Consider the following 22,426-nt stretch of genomic DNA (forward strand, 5'->3'; position numbering starts at 1 on the left):
TCCGATCACTGTCAGTGGCAGGGGGCTTCTTCCTGCTTTCCCTTTCGCCTCCCTGCATTGTGCCTACATACGCAAATTAACCGCCATCTTGTTGGCAGTTAACTGCCAATCTTAGTTGGCAGTTAATTTGCATATAGCCCTGATTAGCCAATGAAAAGGGTAGCGTCGTACGCCAATTACCATTTTTCTCTTTTATTAGTGTAGATACCAACAAATAAATTGTATGTTATTCCATAGATCATCAACAAGAAGATAATTTCTATTCTGTTGCAAAGCAGATCTATAAACTCAGATTATTTTGCACAAATTTTATGTCCCAATGGACATAAAATAAAAATTTGGAAATAGAGGATAAGTGAAATTTGGATTGCAACAAATTTTTAATTTATTCTAAGAGGTATAGATAAATGGGAAGGTTTTCAGGTAGAGAATCTAAACAAATGACTCAGATGCATCCAAAATATCCATAGACATTTGAAATTTCCCTCTCTTCAGGACTCAAAAGTTCTCCTTTTGTTCCTGCCTCCCATTTTCCTGCTTTGGTGACTTTCATATTTCTGGAGTGGAAATCAGATGTAATGGCTCCCCGCAGAAAGGTTATTGAAAGAGCCCAAGAAATAACTGGACCATCTGAAATCTCTCCAGGCGGTCATCTTTGCTGTAGGTGACATTTCCAACACAGGAGGATGAGAGGGTGGTGTTTATTCTTCCGAGCAGAACAAAACCTCCAGGCAAAGGAATGAGAAGGGAACTTAATAGAAAAAGTTTGTACGGTACCTAATTCATCTTCTCCAAATCCCAATATGTGACCTGAAAAGTAGCCTCGACAGGAACCACCATTGCCGAGACAGAGTGGTTTTTCCTGCCATTGCTTGGTCCCGGGGCTTTGCTGTAGAGTTAAGAAATTCCTGCAACACAAACACACCATAAACCTACAGTGAACACACTCCTTTGCTTAAAAAACACAAGCAGTTGTCTAAAATAAAACTCAACAAATAATTGTTGTGCCATAGGCCTGGCTTCTAAAGGGAAAAATATTCTAGCCCATAATCTGTGTGAATGCTGTGCAATTCCCAGGTGGGGAGAAAGTACTGAAAGGTAGTATTTTGTTCCCCCAGGGCACTAAAAGTACCTGAGTCTGAGAAAAGCCCGCCCCTTCATCCAGAGAATGATACTTCCTCTCCAGGACTAGATTCCATGCTGAGCTATCAATCAGAGAGAGGGGCGGGGGGAGATAAAGGGGTCAGTATACTTTTCTAGTTCCTGTAGTGACCAAGCATATCTGCTCTGTCATGCGCCTGAATGCCAGCGACTTGGGAAACAAGATTCTGAATTTGGGTTTCATCACAGAATTTCTTATAATTATCCACAATGTGACCTTAACTTTAAACTAAAATGTAATTTTGGAGTATTCCTACCACTTGAGACTAATTAACTTGCCCAGAGTCCTGAAAATCTGGCAAAAGCAAAAATTCTCAGCCTTCCAAGATTATCTTTAAAATATTTATAAAGTCATATAAAACCGTAGTTTTCAAGTTACTCATTATCATGGCAAATTTATGGTAAGGATGAAGGGAAGAGCCTTCGTAATCTCAAAAGTCCTGAGGACTTCTCTGCACTACAGAAAATTATTATTATTATTTTTTTATAATTGATGAAGATCGAGGTATGGTTTATTTTAAACCTGTTGCTACAATCATTTTATTATATTATTCCAAGATTTAATGTTTGTGGTGTTGGACACAAAATTATTTTAGGAACTTGAGCAAGTCTGTTTAAAAAGCATCTCTTAGGTAGTTCTTCAAACCTCCATACAATAGGGGAACTAAACATAAATAATATCTGTGCGTGTGTCCCAGAGCTGACCCCCAAAGGGAGACACTCACTTGAATACTTTATGGCAGTCTGCCCCCTAATCAATGTATATGTCATTCAGTACATCAGATTGTGGGATCAGGACGCCTACCCATCACGGTCTCCAAACACGTAGCTTCCGTACAGCCTTTCCGACTGGCAGCCTCGGTAAACAAACCCGCCAACCAGAGGACCACTGCTAAATAGCTTGAATTCTAAAAGTGATGGCTCACTTTCTGGAAAGAAATGGACATAGCATTAGATCAGATGAAACATATTTTCATAAAGTAGAAGTGATGTCGGCCCAGCCACAATTATTCCAGTCATTTACTTTAACTCTGAAGTGTGTTCCATCGTGCACGAGGTGGAGCCTTGCTATAGATACTTAGTGAAAACAGCTGCTCCCGTTGCTTACCTGGCGTAAATGTAAAGGGCTTCCACGTACAGCTTAATGAAATGGGAACGCTCTGACGTGCTTGCTGTTACCAGAACTGCCCAGACTTGGAAAGTTTTTTAATGCAATTAGAATCTGGATATTTTGAAAATCATAGTTACTTACTTTAGAACCCAAATGCTTAAAAATAATACTTAATTTTTTAATATTGGATTTTTTTATAGAAATGCTTCAGCATATATTTAGTAAACTGAGCTAGACATTATATAAACTGTTTAAAAGTTCACACTTTAATGAAAATAAAAGTATAGTGTATAAAAGGTCTTTAAAACCACATTTGCACATTTCAAACATTGTCACTTAGTCAAGTATATCTTCATTTAAAATATTTTAATAGTTTTGGTGACAGGGTTGTGTGGTTAACAAAGCCAAACGCAGTCATTCCTTTTGAATCACGTGTATGGACGTGACCTCACTTTTTTCACACATGTCATTATACACTTATATACACATATGCTAATTGCAGTGAAAAAGATCTGAAGTCAGTTGCAAATCTATCTGAAAATTACTTATTACTCACTAAGTACATTATGTGTTTAACATAAATAAGTCACTATCAACAGGCAGTATTTTAGGCACAAACTTGCATGGAAAGACAGCAATTTTAAAGTCCCCCTCCTTCACCATGTGATTATGATGAATATGATATTATAAGAAGTAGAAAAGATAGATTTTAAATAACCAGTACTCTGAGATGTAGACTATTTGGAAAGTAGCTATGCTCACCACTATACCACCAAAGCCTTGGGGTAGACTATTTGAATGATTGAGGACATGAACTCTGGAGTCAGGCTGCTGAGCTCTGGGGTTCAAATCCAGGCCCTGCCACTTTATGTTGCGTGGTATTTAATGTTTCTGTCTCACTTTCCTCATCTGGATAATGTGGCCTAGTGCCTATCACATAGGGTTGTTTTGTGAATGAAATGAGTAAAGTTTATAAAGTGCTTACTGCAGGGCTGGCTTGTAGTAAGCACCGTGGCTGTGGTTACTTGTTGTTGTTTTCAGTTTTATTGAGGTATAATTGACAAATAAAATTGTAAGATATTTATTTATTGTTGTTTTGTTAATCCTCACCTGAGGATATTTTTCCATTTATTTTCAGAGAGAGTGGGAGGTAGAGAGACAGAGAGATTGAAACATAGATGTGAGAGAGACACATCGATTGGTTGCCTTTGCACATGCCCCGACCAAGGCCGGGCATCGAGCTTGCATCCGAGTTACATGTCCTTGACTGGAATCGAACCCGGGGCCCTTTAGTTTGCAGGCCGACGCTTTTCCCACTGAACCAAACTGGCTAGATCATAAATTGTAAGATATTTAAAGTGTACATCATGGTGATTTGATATATGTATACATTGGGAAAAGATTCAGTGTGTTTTAATACATAAACATAGGGCTGCCAATATTGTAACCATTTTCAGCTGAACCCCAATTAATGTGCTTGTAGAATTTAGCTTAATCTACAAATATAGCTGGAATTCCAGCAAGCTAGTGACTCATTAGATTTTTTTTTTTCCAAACCACATTATTCTTTGGTTTGGCTTTTGTAAGATGCATACACACACACACACACACACACACACACACACACGAATACCTGGAAAAAAAAATAAAGTAAAATAACCGAATACCACATGAACTAACACAGCTGCTTCATTCCTGGTACTGAATATAAATATCTGTATTTAATGAGTAAAATAGGAGAAGCAATCAATTTAATAATCTTAATCTACTGTGTTCCCTAAATCATAATATTTGATATGTTGCTTCCTCCAAAAGGAATAAATACTAAAACGTTGAAAGATGTTAAGTATCTTTGACTTCAAATTATCCAATTTTATATGTATCTCTAAATAACTCTAGTAGTCACGTTATTAAAAATAATGTCTAAACATCACATTTCCATGACATGTCTTTGCAAGGCTATTACCTTGTTTTCCCTAATATAAACACATTTAAAAAATTACATTCTTATTTGAAACACTTATAATTTTCCTAATTGCTAAGACTAGCATGCTGGTTATTGAAAAATTCCTTACACTTAACACTTGTTTTTTGCTCTGCATATAAGATGTTAAGACAAGTTCCCCCTTATATATTACATAAATAGAAGTTATTCATCTTGATCCTCAGATGAGCAAAATATAAACGGCTAACTTTTGAAGGTCCATTACATTTTTTGGACTGACCGAGCACCATTTAATCTGTGGGAAAGGTAATTACCCCAATGGAACCCTGGGGACTTATAAGAGTTCCTGGACCTTTAAAAAGTGAGCAATTTACTCCTTCGCCACTGTTAGGCCAGTGTTTCTATGCTTTCCCAGGGCTCTTTCTGCAGAAATCCTTTTCTCTTCAATTTATATTCTAAAATAAGATAAAACCAAACTAAACCAACAAAATGATGCTCTACTCACCATAATCTTTCCCCTTTATTATCTGTAGGATTCTGGCTGATGACCTGTTCTTTCCATTGGAGTCTGAACAGAGTATTGTTAAATTGATGTTGATGTCTGTGGGATGTCGATCCACTGCACATCTGTGTAACAAAAGGGGACACCCATGAGTTCCTACCTGTGTCTCCACGCTCAGGCTGGAGAGTTCTGACACAGAGGCCTTTGTGGGCTGGCGGATCCTTTGGGCGATTTGGTTTGGATCTGCTAGACGAGGCCGAAGGAAACATCCTGATGTGTTTGTGGACTCTGCTGAAGCTTAATGATCTCTAGAGAAGAGTTTTTAATTTCTCTGGGTATCTCCCTGCCTTGTGAACGTGCACACTGACTTCAAACACTTGCTAGTCTGTTATGAAGGAATATCACATGTACAACAAACTGGTTAAGTATAAGAATCAGCAACAGCCCACATTGGCGACACACAATGTAAAATTAGTTGTAGTATTAGTTTTGTGTCTTCCATGGAACCCCTACATTCTAAAACTCAGGCTGCTCTAACAAAGGAAAGCGTACACTCCAATTTAGGGAACACAATAAAGCTGGTCCCATAACCATTAAGGTCTTTTAGTGGACTTTAGTCTTCATGTTCTGGGCCAGAATTTTTCTGTAACTTACGTCACTGACTATAAACTCCATGAGGACAGGAGCCACTTCCACCTTCATCTCTGTATTACCTAGTTCCAACCTGGGAATATAAAGAGAGCTCACTATTTTGTTCAATGGTTAAGTCATGAAGAGTTTGGGTTGTGGGAAGAATAAAGTTGAATACTATAATTTTGAAGTTCTCACAAATGTGGAAGATGGTGTTGCATTGTTTTTAGGTTTCCCAAAGTTTGTCACTATTGACACTTCGGTGGGTGGTGGTGGTGGGCAGAGTACTGTCCTGAGTATTGTAGGACCTTTAGCAGCATCTCTGGCCTCTACCTGTTAGATATCAGTAGCATGATCCCTTCTTCCCAAGTTGTGAAAACCCAAAATGTTTCTAGACATTGCCAACTCATCCTCTAAAAACCACTGTTTTCGGTAAAAATATATAGGTATACACATTAATGACTTAAAAACAAAACCCTTGGGGGAAATTAATAAATTAAGAAATAAAACAATCTGAGAGTAGGTTCTGGGTCTTGGGCAACAAAACAAAAACTGTTGCCTCCAAATGCTCCCATCCATATTAGGGAAACTATAAGCCTGACCTGCCAGAGGTGGGCTAGCTGTTCTGTGGCAACAGTCTCTTCATTGTCCTCTTTAATTCAAGGTTCACAGAATCCAGTGCCTGGCAGGGATCTGACATCCACATGCTGTGACTGAAGGTGGAACTGAATCCACGCAGGGTGAGAAAACTTTCCTATATTGCTTTTCTTTTCCAGATGAAACTATAACCTAACAATAAAAAGGTTTGTCCTGTTTCTGGTAAGAAAGAGCAAACCTGGAAGAAAAGGCCAGGCCTCCCAGCGGTTTCATTGCTGGGGGCCATGAGGCTTTTACTCTGGCTGAATACTAGGTCCACTGAGAACCACTTGAGCCTTCGAACCTTTAGCTTCTTATGTAAAAAAGAGGCTGAGAACGAAGCTTCTCTGTATGATACTGTAAAGGCAGAGACATGTTGTTATATACTTGTCCAAACCCATACAAGGTGCGACACCAAGTGAACCCTAATGTAAACTGCGGACTTGGAGTGATTCCGATGAGTCGATGCTAGCTCCTCCACGATCACAAATGGACTCTGGTGGGGTTAGCAATAGCGGGGGAGGCTCTGCATGTGTGGCAGCAAGGGTATATGGGAGATCTCTCTACTTTCCTATCAATTTTGTTGTGAATTGAAAACTGCTCAAAAAAAAAGTTTAAAGTCTTCTAAAAAGGGGGAGAGGGGTTTGATGACAGCTACCTCGGAGCACCCCTGAGAGGCATAAGGAGATAAGGAGCATAAGATACTTAGCTCAGTACTCTGCACCCAGGTGCTTCATAAAAGGCAGCTTAATGCGTAGCCAATAATAATTATTTAGCTTCCTTTCTGCTTTATTAAATGTTCCAACATAACCTTGGAGGGAGGCATGAGTGTGTCTCCAGCCCTCTGCCGCCGGGGGCGGGGGCTCCGCAGCACAGGCGTCCTGCCCTACGTCAGGTCTGTAAAGTGCCTCCCACTGTGTTTTTACACTGAGGGTCCAGGACCCCCGGGGAAGGTTGCACGAAAGCGCCGGCGGGACTGCGGTGACTCAGGCTGCTGGACTTCAAAGTGCTGCTTTGTGGTGGTATCTGCGAGCGCTGAGCTACAGGAATGGAATGTGACGGTTTCCTCCACATCCTGAACCCACCTTAAGTATTCCCTGTCGCCCAGATTTTAAGATCTGCTGAGATGCCAAAAAGGAAATGAACTGTAGACGTGGACTTTGATGGAGGGGAGATGAAGGGCATGAGGGATTATAAAACTAAAAAGTTCGAAAACTGCTCACCTTGCACACAGTGAACACTCAATAAACATTAAATAGCAATAATACCTTAGCCAATAAAGGAGTCGATGTGGCCCGATAGCCCTTAGCATGACCAGCAGATCACGGGTAGGATAGGGTAAAGTTTTCAGCGCAGAATGACTTTAGTAGACTTCATAGCTTTTTAAAAAGTATACCCCAAGCTTCTCCCTCTACATTCTTCTTAGGGTTCCTTTCTTTATGGTTCATTCTACTAAGTGGTCAGTATTTCATTTAGCATTCCTTTAGTATTTATAATTTTTTTCAAGGAAAAGAATGCTAATGGTTAGTCAATTCCTTACAAGTTGGTACTGTATCATCATATGTATTAAGTGAAGTGATGAAAATAAGAACTCTAATTTATTTAAAATCTACCATGTGTGTCAGACACTGTGTCATGCTTTACTCGTAGATACATGCTTTTAATCATTGCAGCATCCTTGCAAGGTACCACCCCCATCTAAAATGTAAGGAAAGCATTGTTTAGACCAGCAGTTCTCAACCTGTGGGTCATGACCCCTTTGGGGGTCGAATGACCCTTTCACAGGGGTTGCCTAAGACCATCCTGCATATCAGATATTTATAATACGATTCATGTCAGTAGCAAAATTACAGTTATGAAGTAGCAACGAAAATAATTTTATGGTTGGGGGTCACCACAACATGAAGAACTGTATTAAAGGGTCGAGGCATTAGGAAGGTTGAGAACCACTTGTTTAGACAAAAGGTTTATTATCTCTGATTACTCAGATGGAGTTTGAATCATGACACAGGTGCACCAGTGCTTCTATAGTAATAGCCCTCCAAAACTTGAAGGCGATTTTTCTCCATGCAATTGTCCTTTTTCATGTCTAATCTGCCTCCTAAATCTGCTTCGTGAGTTAAGAGAGGAGAATGCTAACTACTGGCTCGGACAGTGAGCCTGTGGGATTTCAGCGGCACAGCCTCGCGCACCACTCGTGCTGCTCTGGGCCTGGACCCGTCTGTCTGTCTTTTCTCAGTTCCCGAGGCCCAGCCTGGTTCACGCAGGCCCGCGGCCGGCCGGCGGGTGCTCTCACCTGCCTGGATCGTGGAGGCCGTGGGCAAACACTTCGGGGGGCTGGTTGGTGCTGTTGAAGTGTGGGTTGCTCCTGGGGATGGAATAAGGCACGTTGCACATGTCTGTGTCCACGTCCAGCCGGAGGACAGAACCCGTGAAGTCACTGAGAAATAGGAGGACGACATGAGTGCTTTCGTTTTTATTACTTATTTCACCAAAACCAAATGCAGGGAGGTTGCTCTACAGATCGTGCCCCTGTTTGAGACAAAATTATTCTCGTTCCCCATGCCATCTGGTGGGAATAAAGCGAGGGGCAGTCTACTTTCGGACAAGTGGCCACAGACTGCACTCTCGGAGGGGACTGCTGTTTGTGTCTGTCCTCTTATTTTTCTGCTGACCCGTGCATTTTGTGTTCCGCAAGAAGCTAGCTCCACGGAGTATGTCGGTCCACGCTGCAGAGTGGTGGCCGCAGCGTGGACGCGCAGAGATGAGGTCTGTTTGCGTCTTAGGGCTGCATTAGTTCTCTGCCTTCTCCCTCTGCTCCGTGTATTACTAAAAGAGAGTGCTAAATACTGGCTCGGGGAAGGATGTCAACACAGCCGTAAGTGGTGTTAGGACATCGAAGTGCAGCGACTTTAAAAAAAATATCACATCAGCGTGCTCCTGAATGCCTCCTCATGTCACCAAGGCAGGCACTGAGAACCACGTTAAATGTTTAACCAGGGGATTCAACCCAAAGACTGCCTTTCACTCCCTGGGCCCGACCCTTTCTCCTGCTGGCGTTTTCACATCAAGTGGGAACCTGGCCTTTCTTTCTTTCTTTCTTTCTTTCTTTCTTTCTTTCTTTCTTTCTTTCTTTCTTTCTTTCTTTCTTTCTTCTTCTTCTTCCCCCCTCCCTTCATCTCTCACATCCACTCCCCACAAACCCATCCATTTCTTCCATATCATCCAGCGTGATCATCCCATCGCCGAGAATGACGTACAACAAGCCGTGGGGGCCGAAGAGCAGCTGTCCCCCCAGGTGCTTCCTGTGCAGCTCTGCAACCTCGAGAAAGACCCGGGCGGTTCTCAGATCAACCTGATGGGGGTTTTTCCTACATCGGGGGCAGAAACAAGACCGTGACTGTTAGAGCTGGAAGGCGCAGCCCCTGGAAAGTCACGCGTACACACCTAGGGAAGCAAACACCTGGCCTGTAAATAAGGAAACACATACTTGAAATGGGGCTAATAAAAGCCACCAACAATTACGTTATTTTCCAACGTTCAGAAGTAGCGTTTAGATTGCAGGGTAATTGAGGAAAAGTGCCCAAGCTATCGTTTTTTTTTTTTTTTTTTCAGTTTTCCTTAAAGACATGCATGGGGGTTTAAGCAAGATGGAGATTGTGGGTTTAATTATTGCCACTGTGTGGCTATCCATTTGTAACTTCTAAACAAAAAAGGATGAAGAGGTAGAGATGGAAAAATAGGTATGCCTCCGTGCATTTCAGCGATACCTGGACACTGTGTATTCCACAACGCGAAGAATGTGGTCATGCGGCCCCATAGCCCAGCGTTCCTGGTTGGTGGTGTAAGACACATACAGCTTTCCGTTCTTCTTGTAATTGGGGTGGAATGCAAGGCTTAGCAGTCCTCTTTCATCTCCTCCCTGCAGTCAAATGAAAAACACAAAGAATCGCAAAGTTAATTATGTTCTTTATTGTGTTTCAACTGGAACCCCCGAAAGAGTCTCTTTCTTTCTTTCTTTTGGATAATCTTTGCCCAAACTCTTTTCTTTTCTTCCTTGCCTACTGCACAAAAAGGGATTATAAAACATTTCACTTTGCGGAACTCTTTAAGGGTTAGAACAAGCCAGTCGTCTCGCGTGGTTATCTATGCACAAGACCGTCGCATTACTTTTGTCAAGTGATTTGTGCCTGTGATCTTGGGAAGCTAGGAAGACAAGGTTAAGTGCTGGGAAGAATTCTCTGCTGGGTTACCATGCTGCTTGTCATCCACGGAAGACAAATAAAAAGGTTCATAATCAGCAGTCACTTCTAATCCAAGTCTCCAAAACCTAAAACACAGTGTGGGCTGCCAACTCCCACTGTCTTGGCAATATGTTTAGAAAACAGTTAAATTGCTTGTGTAATATGTAAACCTTTGTTTTACCCCGGAGGCATCTGCATCGGTTGTCACAACGCTGGTGGTCTGTTCATCATCGGTAGGTAATAAGCAGCCTTGGTCTCTCTACGTAGAACAAGGTATTTTCACCCGCATCCCCTCCATGCTCAGAGGTTTTCTTTATAGAAGGATGGGGAAACAGGAGGAGAGCGGAAAGCCAGGGCTGGGGCGGGGGCAAGAGAAATACTAGAGGGGAAAGGGGACACTAGGAAATAAAAATCCCAAACAACTTTCTTTTGTTATTATATGAATGTCAAGGACTGTGTACATTAGGCATGCCAAATGCTGTAACAATTAAAACATCATCATGTTCTTAAATAGAAAGGCATTTTATCTTTTCTGCTAATTCAGCCTGAAACTCAATATGGTCTTAACATTTGTTTTATCCCACAAGTAGCCTAGGAATTTCTATAATGAAATCAAAGTATCTAAAATTATCTAGATCAGAGACTCGAGTCCCTATTCTAGTACGGCAGCAAGCATCTCCTCCCGAGTCTGATGAGTCATCCACAGAGGTGAAGCAGTGACCACAGACACGGACAGCTGCTAGTACATCACCTTCCACACACCATGTCCTTAAAAACGCGTCCTCGGGCAGAAAGCTATACATTACTCCTTAGAAGTGTTCAAGGAGGGAAAAATCTCTACCACTGCAATTACTTCACAAAGTGATAATGGAGGCACTCTTGTGCTTTTTTTGTCCCTAGCATAGCATGTGTTCCTAGCAAAGCATAAGACTGTACATAGTTTGTGTTCTACATGGATTTGAGTATTTTAAGTTTTAGGCATAAAAGCTCAGTTTTAGTAAACATTGTTGATTGATTTCCTGGAATAGAGAAAAAAATGCTCTCAGATATGTGCCATCCGAAGTGGAAACACCCACACTTTAAGATGATATAAATAAGAAAGTCAATGCAAATATCCCAGAACTACCAAATTGTCGTTCAAATGTCAAAAAAGTCGCCCTCCTCATTTGCCTATCATAATATGCTTAATATTAATTTAAATTAAAAGATCAATCTCACTGAAGGGTAAGGGCTAATGACTATGATTTTATGCATGAGCCTCTATTGCAGGGATTATCTTGTAAAGATGATTTTAATACGGAGTTGATGTTTTTCTGTTTACATCTTCGTTACACAAATATCTCTGCCCTTTCTTATGAGACTTTGAAGCTGGGTTGTGTAACTAAGATTCGGTTATAGAAAGTCACTGCACATTTAAATCTCCTTGACAGATGCATAAGGAGGTCTGGGAGTGGGATTTAGTGTGTGGCTACTTCCTCTTCTGTATAGATTTCCCTCTGAAGCTATGAGTGCAGAGAAAGGGCTGCATGCCCACTTCACAACTGTTTGTGTTCCACTCTAAGAAGCTTTTGTTGAAAGTAGTTCTTTTGTAGTCTCTAATCAAATCATCTGAAATACAATTGGAGTTGGATAGCAACATGGTTTAAAACTGTGCTGGTTGCTTTTCAGGAATTAGGAATGTAGAATTCCTGTACTGTGGGAAGACTGGTGGGAAAAGAGATTTATACAGATCCCAAGTGTCACCTATCACAAGCAGGCAGCAAGTAATTTACAAACACATTAGGGTTGCCTCGCCGGAGTATCCAAAGCTATCATGAGACCCTGGTTCCCCTCTGCTTGGCCCCCGCAATCCTGCATCTACTTCTAGACGCCCCACACCAAGCACAAGTGACTCCTCAAAATCAGGTGGTTGAATGATTTGAAAATAATGTCCTTATGCACTGTGGAACTTTGAGATTAACGCATGTTTCAGAGTAAATCATAACCACCACCCCTGTCACCCTTCGGGACTGTTAATAAGTAGTTTACTGCCACTCCAATTACCATTCTGCTCTCAGGAGAAATTTCACAGGGTCAACAGAAGAAAGGCAAAACCTCCCCAAAGAGTATTGGTGACTTTGGTATAAATACAAGATCAGATCTAGTCTTATAGTTTGAGGATACTCTTTCCTGGTGGACAGATCAAAGTTCTAACCAATTGGCTGAGAATATTCCTGGTCTCTGAAGAAAACAAAGTATGTAGCATTTGAAAAAGAGAAGTATTCATAAAATGATTATACCAGAAAATATTTTTTCTTTTTAGGAGGAATTGTGGAGCATGGTCTTTCACTGTGACATTATATATTTTTAAAATATATTCGTAGTGATTTCAGAGAGGAAGGGAGAGGGAGAGAGAGATAGAAACATCAATGATGAGAGTCATTGATTGGCTGCCTCCTGCACACCCCACACTGGGGATGGAGCCCGCAATCCAGGCATCAAACCTGGGGCTCAAACTGTGACTTCCTGGTTCATAGGTCAATGCTCAACCACTGAGACACACTGGCAGGGCTGTGATACTATTTTGAAGAAAACATTCCCTTCATACTTTCAGTAGGGTTCAAGTTAATTCTTCCTGATTGCTGGCCTCTTTAAAAATTTGCCTTAATCTCTTTCAAGGAATGTATATTTTAGGAAACAGGACTGGGCAGCATGAACCGGAAGCAGCATTTTCCATTTTTGCGTAGTTTTTCTTCGTGACTTTTTGGCAAGTGACTGGCTTCAAGTTCAGTAGTCTACAAAACAGCCCTATGGCATTGAGAAATAAATGACACATCCATTAAAGTAAACAATGCAGTGCTAAGTTCAAGATATTCCTTGTTACTGCCTTGTCCAAAAAAAAAAAGTTTGTATTTGACGTTCGTTCAACAAATATTTATTGAATACCTTACGATGTGTTAGGCATTGTGCTGGGTGCTAGGGCTAAGACAATCAATAAAAACCAACCCTATGCGGCTCAGTTGGTTGAACATCATACAGTGCACTAAAAGGCAGTTCAATTCCCAGTCAGGGCACATCCCAGGTTGCAGGTTCTGTCCCCTGTTGGGATGCATATGAGAAGCAACTAATTGATGTTTCTGTCTCACATCGATGTTTCTCTCTCTCTCTTTCTCTCCCTCCCTCCCTCCCTCCTTTCTTCCCTCTCCCGTCTTCTCTCTAAAATCAATTTTTAAAAAACTCTGTTATTAAAAAAACACACCAACCCCTGCCCTTAAGGAGCTTATACATGGAAGCAGATAACAAAGTACCATTCTCAGTTGTTTTATTCCCACCACACTTTCTTATGATGCTGACTTTGGGGGCAGGTGAAGCAATGCTGCACTGTGAGAAATGTGCACGACCCAAAGACAAGTAGTAAAGAGAATAAATAAAGAATCTGGGTAACTTGGACACAAAGGCTGATTAGCATATTAACACCTGAGGTTTCTGCACTCGAAACTTGGTAAGAAAAAGAAAAAAGCTTGGCTGTATGAAAGCTCAATTACATGAAGAATTAGGCAGTTTCTGCAAAAAGTAAGACCATCTTCTAATTTATTTTATGTACATGACACAGGTGAGCAGGTAGGAAGACCTCCCGGAGAGTTGTCCTCTTAATAATGAAGGAGCTGCTGAGAACTGCTCTGAGAACAGAGTGGTGGTCATTTTAATTCTCTATGAAAATAGACTGTATTCCAAGGCAAGTCATCACATCCCCTTTCCTGCTGGTCATGCCCGTGCCTACGGTGTGCTGGCACACCTCAGGAAAGGGACACGAGGACTTGGAGACTAACACGGGCCCTCCTTCTGCACACCTTGGCTTCTCTTAGGCAGGAACTTTCTGCTTTCAAAAGTGTGAAATAGGCTTGGTAGTTCAAACACAATACGGGGTTGTATTCGTTTTTCTATTGCTGCTGTAAAAAAATCACCACAAACTTAGGTTGGAGTTCAACTTGGGTCTCATTCTGGCTACAATAAATGTGGGAGCAGGGCTGTGTTCCTTTCTGAAGGCTCGAAGGGGATAATTCCTTTCCTTTTCCAGTGTTTAGAAGCCATCGGCATTTCCTTTTTGTGTCCCCTGTACTCCCTCTTCAAAGCCAGCAACAGTGGACTGGGTCCTTGTCACATCACACATCTCATGCCTCTGACCTCCTCTTCTCTCTCTCCCACTTTTCAGAATCTGTGATGCCGTGGAGCTCACCCAGGTAATCCAGGACAATTTCCCTACGCAGTCTTTAACAATCTTAATTCCACTGCGACCTTGATTTCCCTTTGCCATGTAAAGTAACATGACATGTTCACAGGTTCAGGAGGTTAAGATGCAGACATCTTTTGGAGAAGGGTTTTATTTTGTCCACTACTTGGCTATCTTAATCTGTGTTTAAAAAAGGATCTATTTATGGCTTACTTGAGGCATCACGGCCATGCCCAAAAGTGAGCACCCTGATGAAGAGGTGGCTGATGAAGTTCACCTAAAAGTTTACAAGAAGATACTAAGGAAAGCTGTCACTGTGAGCATTCACTTCAGAATGAAGCAAAAGCGCCTTTCAGAATGAGGAGGAGGAGGAGGCAAAGGAGACCATCTGGTAACACGGACATGCGACACTTTCATATAAGAGCCCTGTCAAGAGCAAGGCTCCGGTGTTAGTCAAGAAGGTTAAGTTCAATGTTAGTTCTACTGATGGCAGCTTTTAAGCTCACGGAAATGGTATTATTTTGCTTTGTTCCTAAGTTTTGAAACACTGTAGAGCATTAATTTCTTCACAATTACTGGAAAAGATGAGAAGCATGGCTTTTCACTGGTTACAAGTCTAATTTGGTCTCAGAAGAGGAGTCAATCCCCTGAGGATCCCCAGTTAGCTTGGGGAGATAATGCATGATTTGTTTCTGTGATAGAATGAAAACATATTTGGTCTTGACCCCCAGTTCCTGAGTTTAGGGACTGTTTTTGTTACTCATAACGGACCCCTGTCAGCTTTATTGGAGTTTATGATAATGAGGTAACTCTTGGTGGGTCCCTAGAAATCTTCAGGATGGGGCTGGTAGCCAGAGGGACCAAAAAGATGTGATTACAGGATTGTAACTTTCAGCCTCACCTCCACCCCCAACCTGCCGGGAGTGGGGAAGCACTGGAGACTGAGCCCACTCACTAATGACAACGATCTAATCAATCATCCCTCCATACCCCCCCGCCCAAACAATGGGGTTTGGAGCTCTGGGCTGGTCAACACATTGAGGTGCGGGGGTGGGGGAGGGGGGGCGAACCCAAAGAGGACATGGAGGCTCTTCTCCCCCCACCCCCTATGTGTTGTTTTCATTTGGCTGTTCCTAAGTCCTAGTCTTTAAAATAAATCAGTAATAGTAAGTAAAACAATTTCTATTATTCTGGTGAATTACTGAGCCCAATATGAGAAACCCTGAATTTGTAGTCAGCCGGGCAGAAATGTGGGTAGCTGGGGCACCCCATTTGTGGCTGGTGCTTAAGTATGAGTTATTCTCCTTTCTTTAAAATTTCCTCTATTTTTCCAGATTTGGCTTTTCTTTCAGACAAGTCTTTCACTTATTCGAGTTATTCTCTGGTTTCCTGATAACCAAATACTAAGGATCAGCTCATCTCTTCAAGGCCTCTTTCTGATTAATTGTCTTTACTCATCACTCCATGTGCTCTGAGAAAGTATATACGATTCTCAAATGCTGGCAGGACCCAAGCTCACCTGCACTGCCCCCCACCCCCGACAAAGACCAGGGCCTTCTTCAAGCGGAGAGCTGCTAGAAGATACCCAGCAAGTCAGTGTTTTTAGGAAGCATCTCACAGGGTATGTAATTTCTGATAGGTAGCAATCGGTCCATGTCATGTGTGTTTAGGATCCCACATTTTATCTTCTACAGGTAGCAAATGCAAACACAGATTAGCAAAGTGCAAGTGGGAGAATGAAATATATTCTAGATGGAGACCAACTACCTGAAAGCCACACTAGCTTTCTTCACTGACTCCTGCCCACTCTTCTCAAACATGAACAAAATAAATCTGTCACCCTGGGTTTAAGTTACAACCTACACAGAGGGAAGACTCGAGAAGTGGTTATTTCCTAGAATGTCCAACTTCCCAGCTGTGGCTTATTCCCTACAAAAAAAAACCCTACACTAGCTCTTTTGACATCTGAAGCCTATGGGGGAAGATAGATATGCACACTCAGTTATATACTTTCAAGTGATTATGGTCACAATACTTGATGTATGTATGTACATGATTTATTTTACATAAGCTTTATCTTTGTCAAATGGAATTGAATTTCATAACTGTATTTTTCCCTAGGCTCTTTACCTGTTTGAACTATGATATTTGATACAGTATGGTATATTGCTTACTGGATTGCCATGTATCTTTCACCTTGTCTAGGTGGTGGCTAGCTGTGTTAGAGCCTTCACTATCTGCTGCCCAAGGAATCCGATATGATATCAGGGAATGGCTTGAACACTAGGGACTATTGTCTCAATATGTGTGAAATATTAATAATATCAGTGGTTTTCCAAAATTCAGTTCCCCAAAGCATCTTTTCCAAAAGATAAAATGCTTCAGTAAAGTTAAATGGTGAAACATCTATTTGCAATAATAACATAACAAAATAATAAAATGATAAAAAGTCTAAACTTTTCTCAGAAACAAAATCCTAGCACTAAACACTTTTTTGAAGAAGGAAAATTTATAGAAAAATTGGCAACACACAGATAAAGCAAAGCTCTTATGCTTGTGTGTCTGTTTAGGTTACATGAAGATAAAGAAAAGGTTTAGTAAAAACTACAAGAATATTTATGGGAATTAAAAATGAATACAAATGACAATTTGAAAAGCTCTGTAACTACACTAACCTCATCTATTACAACCTACAGGTTGAATACTTCTTAGACCTCAGAATTATAAAAGTGTACATTTCTAGACTGAATTGTAAAAGGGTAAAATATTGGGCAGTTATATTGTTAGACATGGCAAAATTTCAGGTGTGTAAATTAACAACTAGATCAATTCTCCTCTAGACTGTAAGCTTCCTGAAGGCAGGGACCTCATGTTGGTATTCCTGGTGCCTTACAAAGGATCTCATCTATAGTAGAAGCCATATCATAAAAGGTAACACGTATTGAGCACTTACTATGTGACAGAGAGGATGATAAGTAATTGGCAAGCATTATCTTCTTAAACTTTGTAACAACTCTAGAGTTTAATGCTATTTTATATTATCCTTATTTTCTGGGTAAAGTATTTGAGTAACTTTCTCAAAATGCACAATCAGAAGTGCCAGAGATTGTGATTGGAGAACAAATACTATAAATCATTGTTACATCACCCCACCCAATGTATTCTAAATGAAGACACGAACTAATAAAGAATGGATTGTATTCCCCCATCAGTGCCCATTGTTCACGGACTGGGCAGGACTGATAGAGTCTCATTTGGGTTTCCAAAGCTCCACAGGGAAACACAGTGAAGCTTACACCTCAGTTATTTTAACTGTGTGAGATATCATGAAGCTTATATCTGTTATTTTAACACAAAGGTTAATTTAGGGTTTAGGGCAATGTGCTGATAAACTGACAATCTGAAAAAGAATTGACTTGTGTGCTCTTCCATGATGTAAATACTGTCCCCACGGCCGATTTCAGATGGATGACTTGATGTCACTGACTGGTATGTGCAGAGCCAAACACAGTTAGCTCTCGCAAGCCTGTGACCACCAGTGTAGAATTTCTATTCTCCTTCAAAGGAGAATCAAACCTCTTTGATTCTTTCCCTCCGTGATTATTCTGTTCTTTTCTTTTAACATGTTTGTCACACCCGTTGCTTTTAACGTGAGGCACCCAAATCTTACTGTGTATTAACCCAGGGTTTAAAGAATTAAATAGATCATTAATTAAACAGGAAGAAAAAGGTATCTCTTATTGGATTTTTAGATGAAACATACATAAAAACTAGCATATCACCAAAAAATAGAGCAGAACACTCAGCAGCTCTAACAAGGAGTTCACCTGGTTGTTTGATGGGGGAGAGAGGCAAGTGAACAGGCCTCAGTAAGAATCTTTCTTCCCTCCCAGAAGTGCACACAGATAATTACAGGAGGCAATGAAATCAAAGTCACTGTGTAAATTCCAATGTGGTATTTGAATTGAAGATACAGTTATTACAACAGAGAGGTAAGAGCCATCCTTAAATTCAGTTGATCCATCTAATAAGATTTTGGACAGGAATGTGATTTGGAGGGAGAGAACATGTAGCCCTACATTTTAATCCAATGAGGAATGCATTTAAATTATGTAGCAGTATTATTATCTTGCTGCCCACCACCCAAAGAACTTTTGGACTTCAGAAAATTGCAGGCATGGAAAGGCACATTTATACTTATTTTTAGCATCAGCCTCACCACATAGTTTTGATAAAGATCTGCCCCTATCTCTTTGGGAAATTTAGAAGGTATATGTTACCAGTGGCTTATTAATGAATGATTTGTGAGACTTGAGGTAATCCAAATTTTTATTTCAGAGTTGAAACATACATACCTGGCCACTGAAGGAGTATTACTTTTTTTTCAGTTAAAAAATATGGAGATTATATACTCTAAAGTTAAACATAAATAATGTCTTTATAAACAAAGAAAGGGGATAATGGAAACAAAATCAACCCCAACATTTGTGTGTTCTCTAATAATACTGATGGCAAATTGCAATATATTTTCTGCCCACCATAAACAAACTCTATACAACAATGCACTTCCAAGATTTATATATGCATTCTTAATATTGGCAAAGTTGTGAAAACTATCTCAGAGAAATATTTTCACATATTTATATAAGATAGTGAATCCGGTTTCAGTTTTGGATATCCAATCAAAAACTAATAAAGAATAAGAGATTGCTCAAAGAGTATGTTAAAATATGTACATCCATTAAAAAATATACATATCCCCCAAGTTAGATAATGCCACAGAATAAAGAAAATATTTGCTTATGTTTGGGGAATTTCGATTTTTCTTTTTCTCACTCTCTTAAGGATTTCCTTCTTAGGATCATTCTTAAAGTATGACTATTTCTAAAAATTACTATATTGACAAATATGGGGCATATCTTTTTGAAAAGCAAATAATTCCTTTGGAACAACGAAGAAAATTTAGAAAATGCATTAACTTCTTCAAACCCCCAAATTTATTTTACTTGATGGGTAAGAAGAAGAAGGTGTCCTTTGATTGTCTTACAGCTTGGAAATACCTTTCTTAGGATGATTGAGTCTATAATAAAGAAAAATAATTGCCCCAATTTATGAATAAAAGTCTTTTGAACCCAAGGACTATTAACTTGTATAAGAATAAAAGCAAATTTCTAATGTAATTATTTGTAATATTTAATTTTTATATTAAAATTATTAAAATAAAACGAACTCATATGATTTCATTTACCATCGTTGTTTTTTTAAAAATATATTTTATTGATTTTCTACAGAGAGGAAGGGAGAGGGATAGAGAGTTAGAAACATCGATGAGTGAGAAACATCGATCAGCCGCCTCCTGCACACCTCCCACTGGGGATATGCCCGCAACCAAGGCACATGCCCTTGACCGGAATCAAACCCTGGACCCTTTGGTCCGCAGGCCGATGCTCTATCCACTGAGCCAAACCGATCAGGGCACATTTACCATCTTGATAGCTAAAATCTCTGCGGTACAAAGTCTGACCATTTTGTTTTAAATCTTAAACCCCCCAAACATAAAGCATTTCCTTGATAGTTTCACCTGACTTATACCTTTGTAGTTTGAAAAACATTTTTTTCTCCTATCAGAAAATCAGATACTCAGGGTCCTTTCTATGAAAGAAAGATTACAATATTAAAGATAAATGCTTAACTATAGCAAAGGGAACAAAATTGTTTTTAATGAATTTGACCTCTTGATTTTATAAAGTTTGTTTTTTATGATGTGTGGCTAATATGGTGGTCATGCAGCTAAAAGCATTATCTTCACATCATTATACAGAAATACAACACTGGTAGACTTGAGTTTCCTAGTTGTGTTTCACTGCTCTTTGTTATTGCATATTTCCCATTGTTACTCTAAAGAACTCAAATTGACTTATATGAGAACAAACATTAATCAATTAAGTAAGACTATTGCTTTGAAAAAGAAACCTTGAAGAAAAGAAAAAAACTCCAACAGTGTAGACCACCAAGAAGCACTAATAAATTTAAGAAAATATGAGGTTTCCTCTATGTGACTTCTCTTGAGAAGTTATGCAATAGATTGCTGGAACTTCAAGGTCAAATAAAAATTATGGTACTTTAAAAATTATTTTCTGAGTAGAGTTTGTATTTACGTGATTTATATGTCAATTAAACTTGTAATTTACCAAAATAGCAAAATCAAGTTCTTTGACTCTCTGGTATTTTCATTAGTCACAATTTTACAAAATGATCAAATGCAGAGTTCTAGCAACATGAAAGGACTAACATAATGATTAACCTAAACATCTATTTATATATTAAAATTATCTTACATTAAACACCAAAATATCATTAGTTACAAGTCAACACTTAGAAATAAAACATTTGCTATGCCACAGATATCCAGTTAAGCAACTCTTTTTAACGTTTGATATATTACATTTTATGCTAATTCTGAATGAAATAAACTAATACATACTTCTGAAAATGCATCTTTAACATTAAACTATGTAAAGTTTAAAATAGAAAGTGTTGCGGTTCCATGTTTTCTATAATCAGGAAAGTATGATATTATTCTGCTAAGATGAACTAAGTGTGGAAATTGCGGAGTACAGGTACCTGAAAAATCTGGTCCCCATATTAAAGATAGGAAAGTAATTGTAAAGTCAGAGAAGGATTTATGGAGAAAGTTTAAAGGAGGGGGGGCACTTGGATTTTTTATGTTTAAATAACAAATCTGAGTACCTTTGACTGCCGTCACCTCTTGAAGATTTATTTTAGGGAGGGCAGTGTCTGGCTGTTCACCCTTCCGTGGAAGTTTCACCCGTAGGTATTTTCAAAACAAAGGAAGTATGTTCCCCACACTTCTGACCATAATGGAAAATACACGTTAAGTAGCTAGACATAATATAGTTTTGGACCAAAAGGAAGAATTTGAGGGAATTTCTGATATTCAAATTGCATGAGATTGTGTTCTTAGTTAACTGAGGGAAGAGCCGAACAGTGACAGACAGATCAGTTTTCTAATATGCTCATAATTGAACATATATAGCAATTTGGACAAAACTGATGGCACATGCATTCTTTCCATCTTAATTCATAGGATTGCCATGCAGAGACAAGTTCCTGGTTCTAAATCCCAGGGCAAATGAAGTGCTGCACTCTCCTGACTGCCAGCACCCACACTCTTCGGCATCTACAGTGCCATGACCATTTGTCCTCGCTTGCTGCACAGCTCCTGCTCTCAGATCCCAGCTCCCCGCTCAGTCATCAGGGGCAAATACGGTAAGCCAATTGCTTCCATGACATTGTGCATCAAATTCCTATTCATTTGTGTTTACAGTATGGACTCAGAGACTTAGATTGCCTGGGATTGCAACTTAGCTCCTCTACTTGTTAGCTCTCTGCGTCTCAGTTTTATCATCTTTAAAATGGGGGACATTTCTTATCTTATAGATTAATGGGCCAGACACACTGTTGGTGCTCAATAGAAGTTAGCCATTCCAGTGTTACTACATGCCATGGCTGGGCTATTGTATTCTAGGTGGAGAAAGAGTACAAAATTCCATACATGCTCCCATTCTTGCTCTCTAACTGTGAAGAGTTCTATCTGAGGACACATGTCAACAGAGTGGAACAAATGTGGGCTCTGTGATAGCAGAGCTGCGTTTGTGCCCTTGCTTTTTGACTTACAGAGTCTTTGACTTTACGGAGGTCATTTAGCACCTTTGAGCTTCAGGGCAAATGAAGTGGTCAGAAAGGTTCCACTCTCCTGACTTTTTCTATTGTAAATGAATTAGAACTTCTACATCATGAAGTTTCTTTTTAAATGAAAAATACACAAACTGAAAATTTTAAATCACTAGCACTCAGCTGGCAGTATTAGCTGTTTACTTCTCAGCCCTTTTATTCCTCATGGTGGAGGGTGGGGGATGGGCATGTAGTTCATGGACATGACAGTGGACAGGAGTGCTATCCTTAA

At 39.9% G+C, this 22,426-nt stretch overlaps 1 protein-coding gene across 2 annotated transcripts in view; it reads right to left on the reverse strand.

The window, feature by feature from the left end:
• Window positions 1-22,426, reverse strand: part of HHIP (hedgehog interacting protein) — an 86,534-nt gene that overhangs the window by 18,878 nt on the left and 45,230 nt on the right. For both annotated transcript variants that reach the window (XM_006755960.2, XM_006755959.2), the window contains exons 5-10: window positions 9,756-9,907; window positions 9,187-9,356; window positions 8,282-8,429; window positions 4,723-4,844; window positions 1,967-2,090; window positions 778-908 (exon numbers count right to left, since the gene is read on the reverse strand). In XM_006755960.2, coding sequence (XP_006756023.1) covers window positions 778-908; window positions 1,967-2,090; window positions 4,723-4,844; window positions 8,282-8,429; window positions 9,187-9,356; window positions 9,756-9,907 — 847 coding nt within the window. The remainder of the gene's footprint in view (window positions 1-777; window positions 909-1,966; window positions 2,091-4,722; window positions 4,845-8,281; window positions 8,430-9,186; window positions 9,357-9,755; window positions 9,908-22,426) is intronic.

This window comes from Myotis davidii, unplaced genomic scaffold (genome assembly GCF_000327345.1).
Source record: "Myotis davidii unplaced genomic scaffold, ASM32734v1 scaffold151, whole genome shotgun sequence".
NCBI classification, from domain to species: domain Eukaryota; kingdom Metazoa; phylum Chordata; class Mammalia; order Chiroptera; family Vespertilionidae; genus Myotis; species Myotis davidii.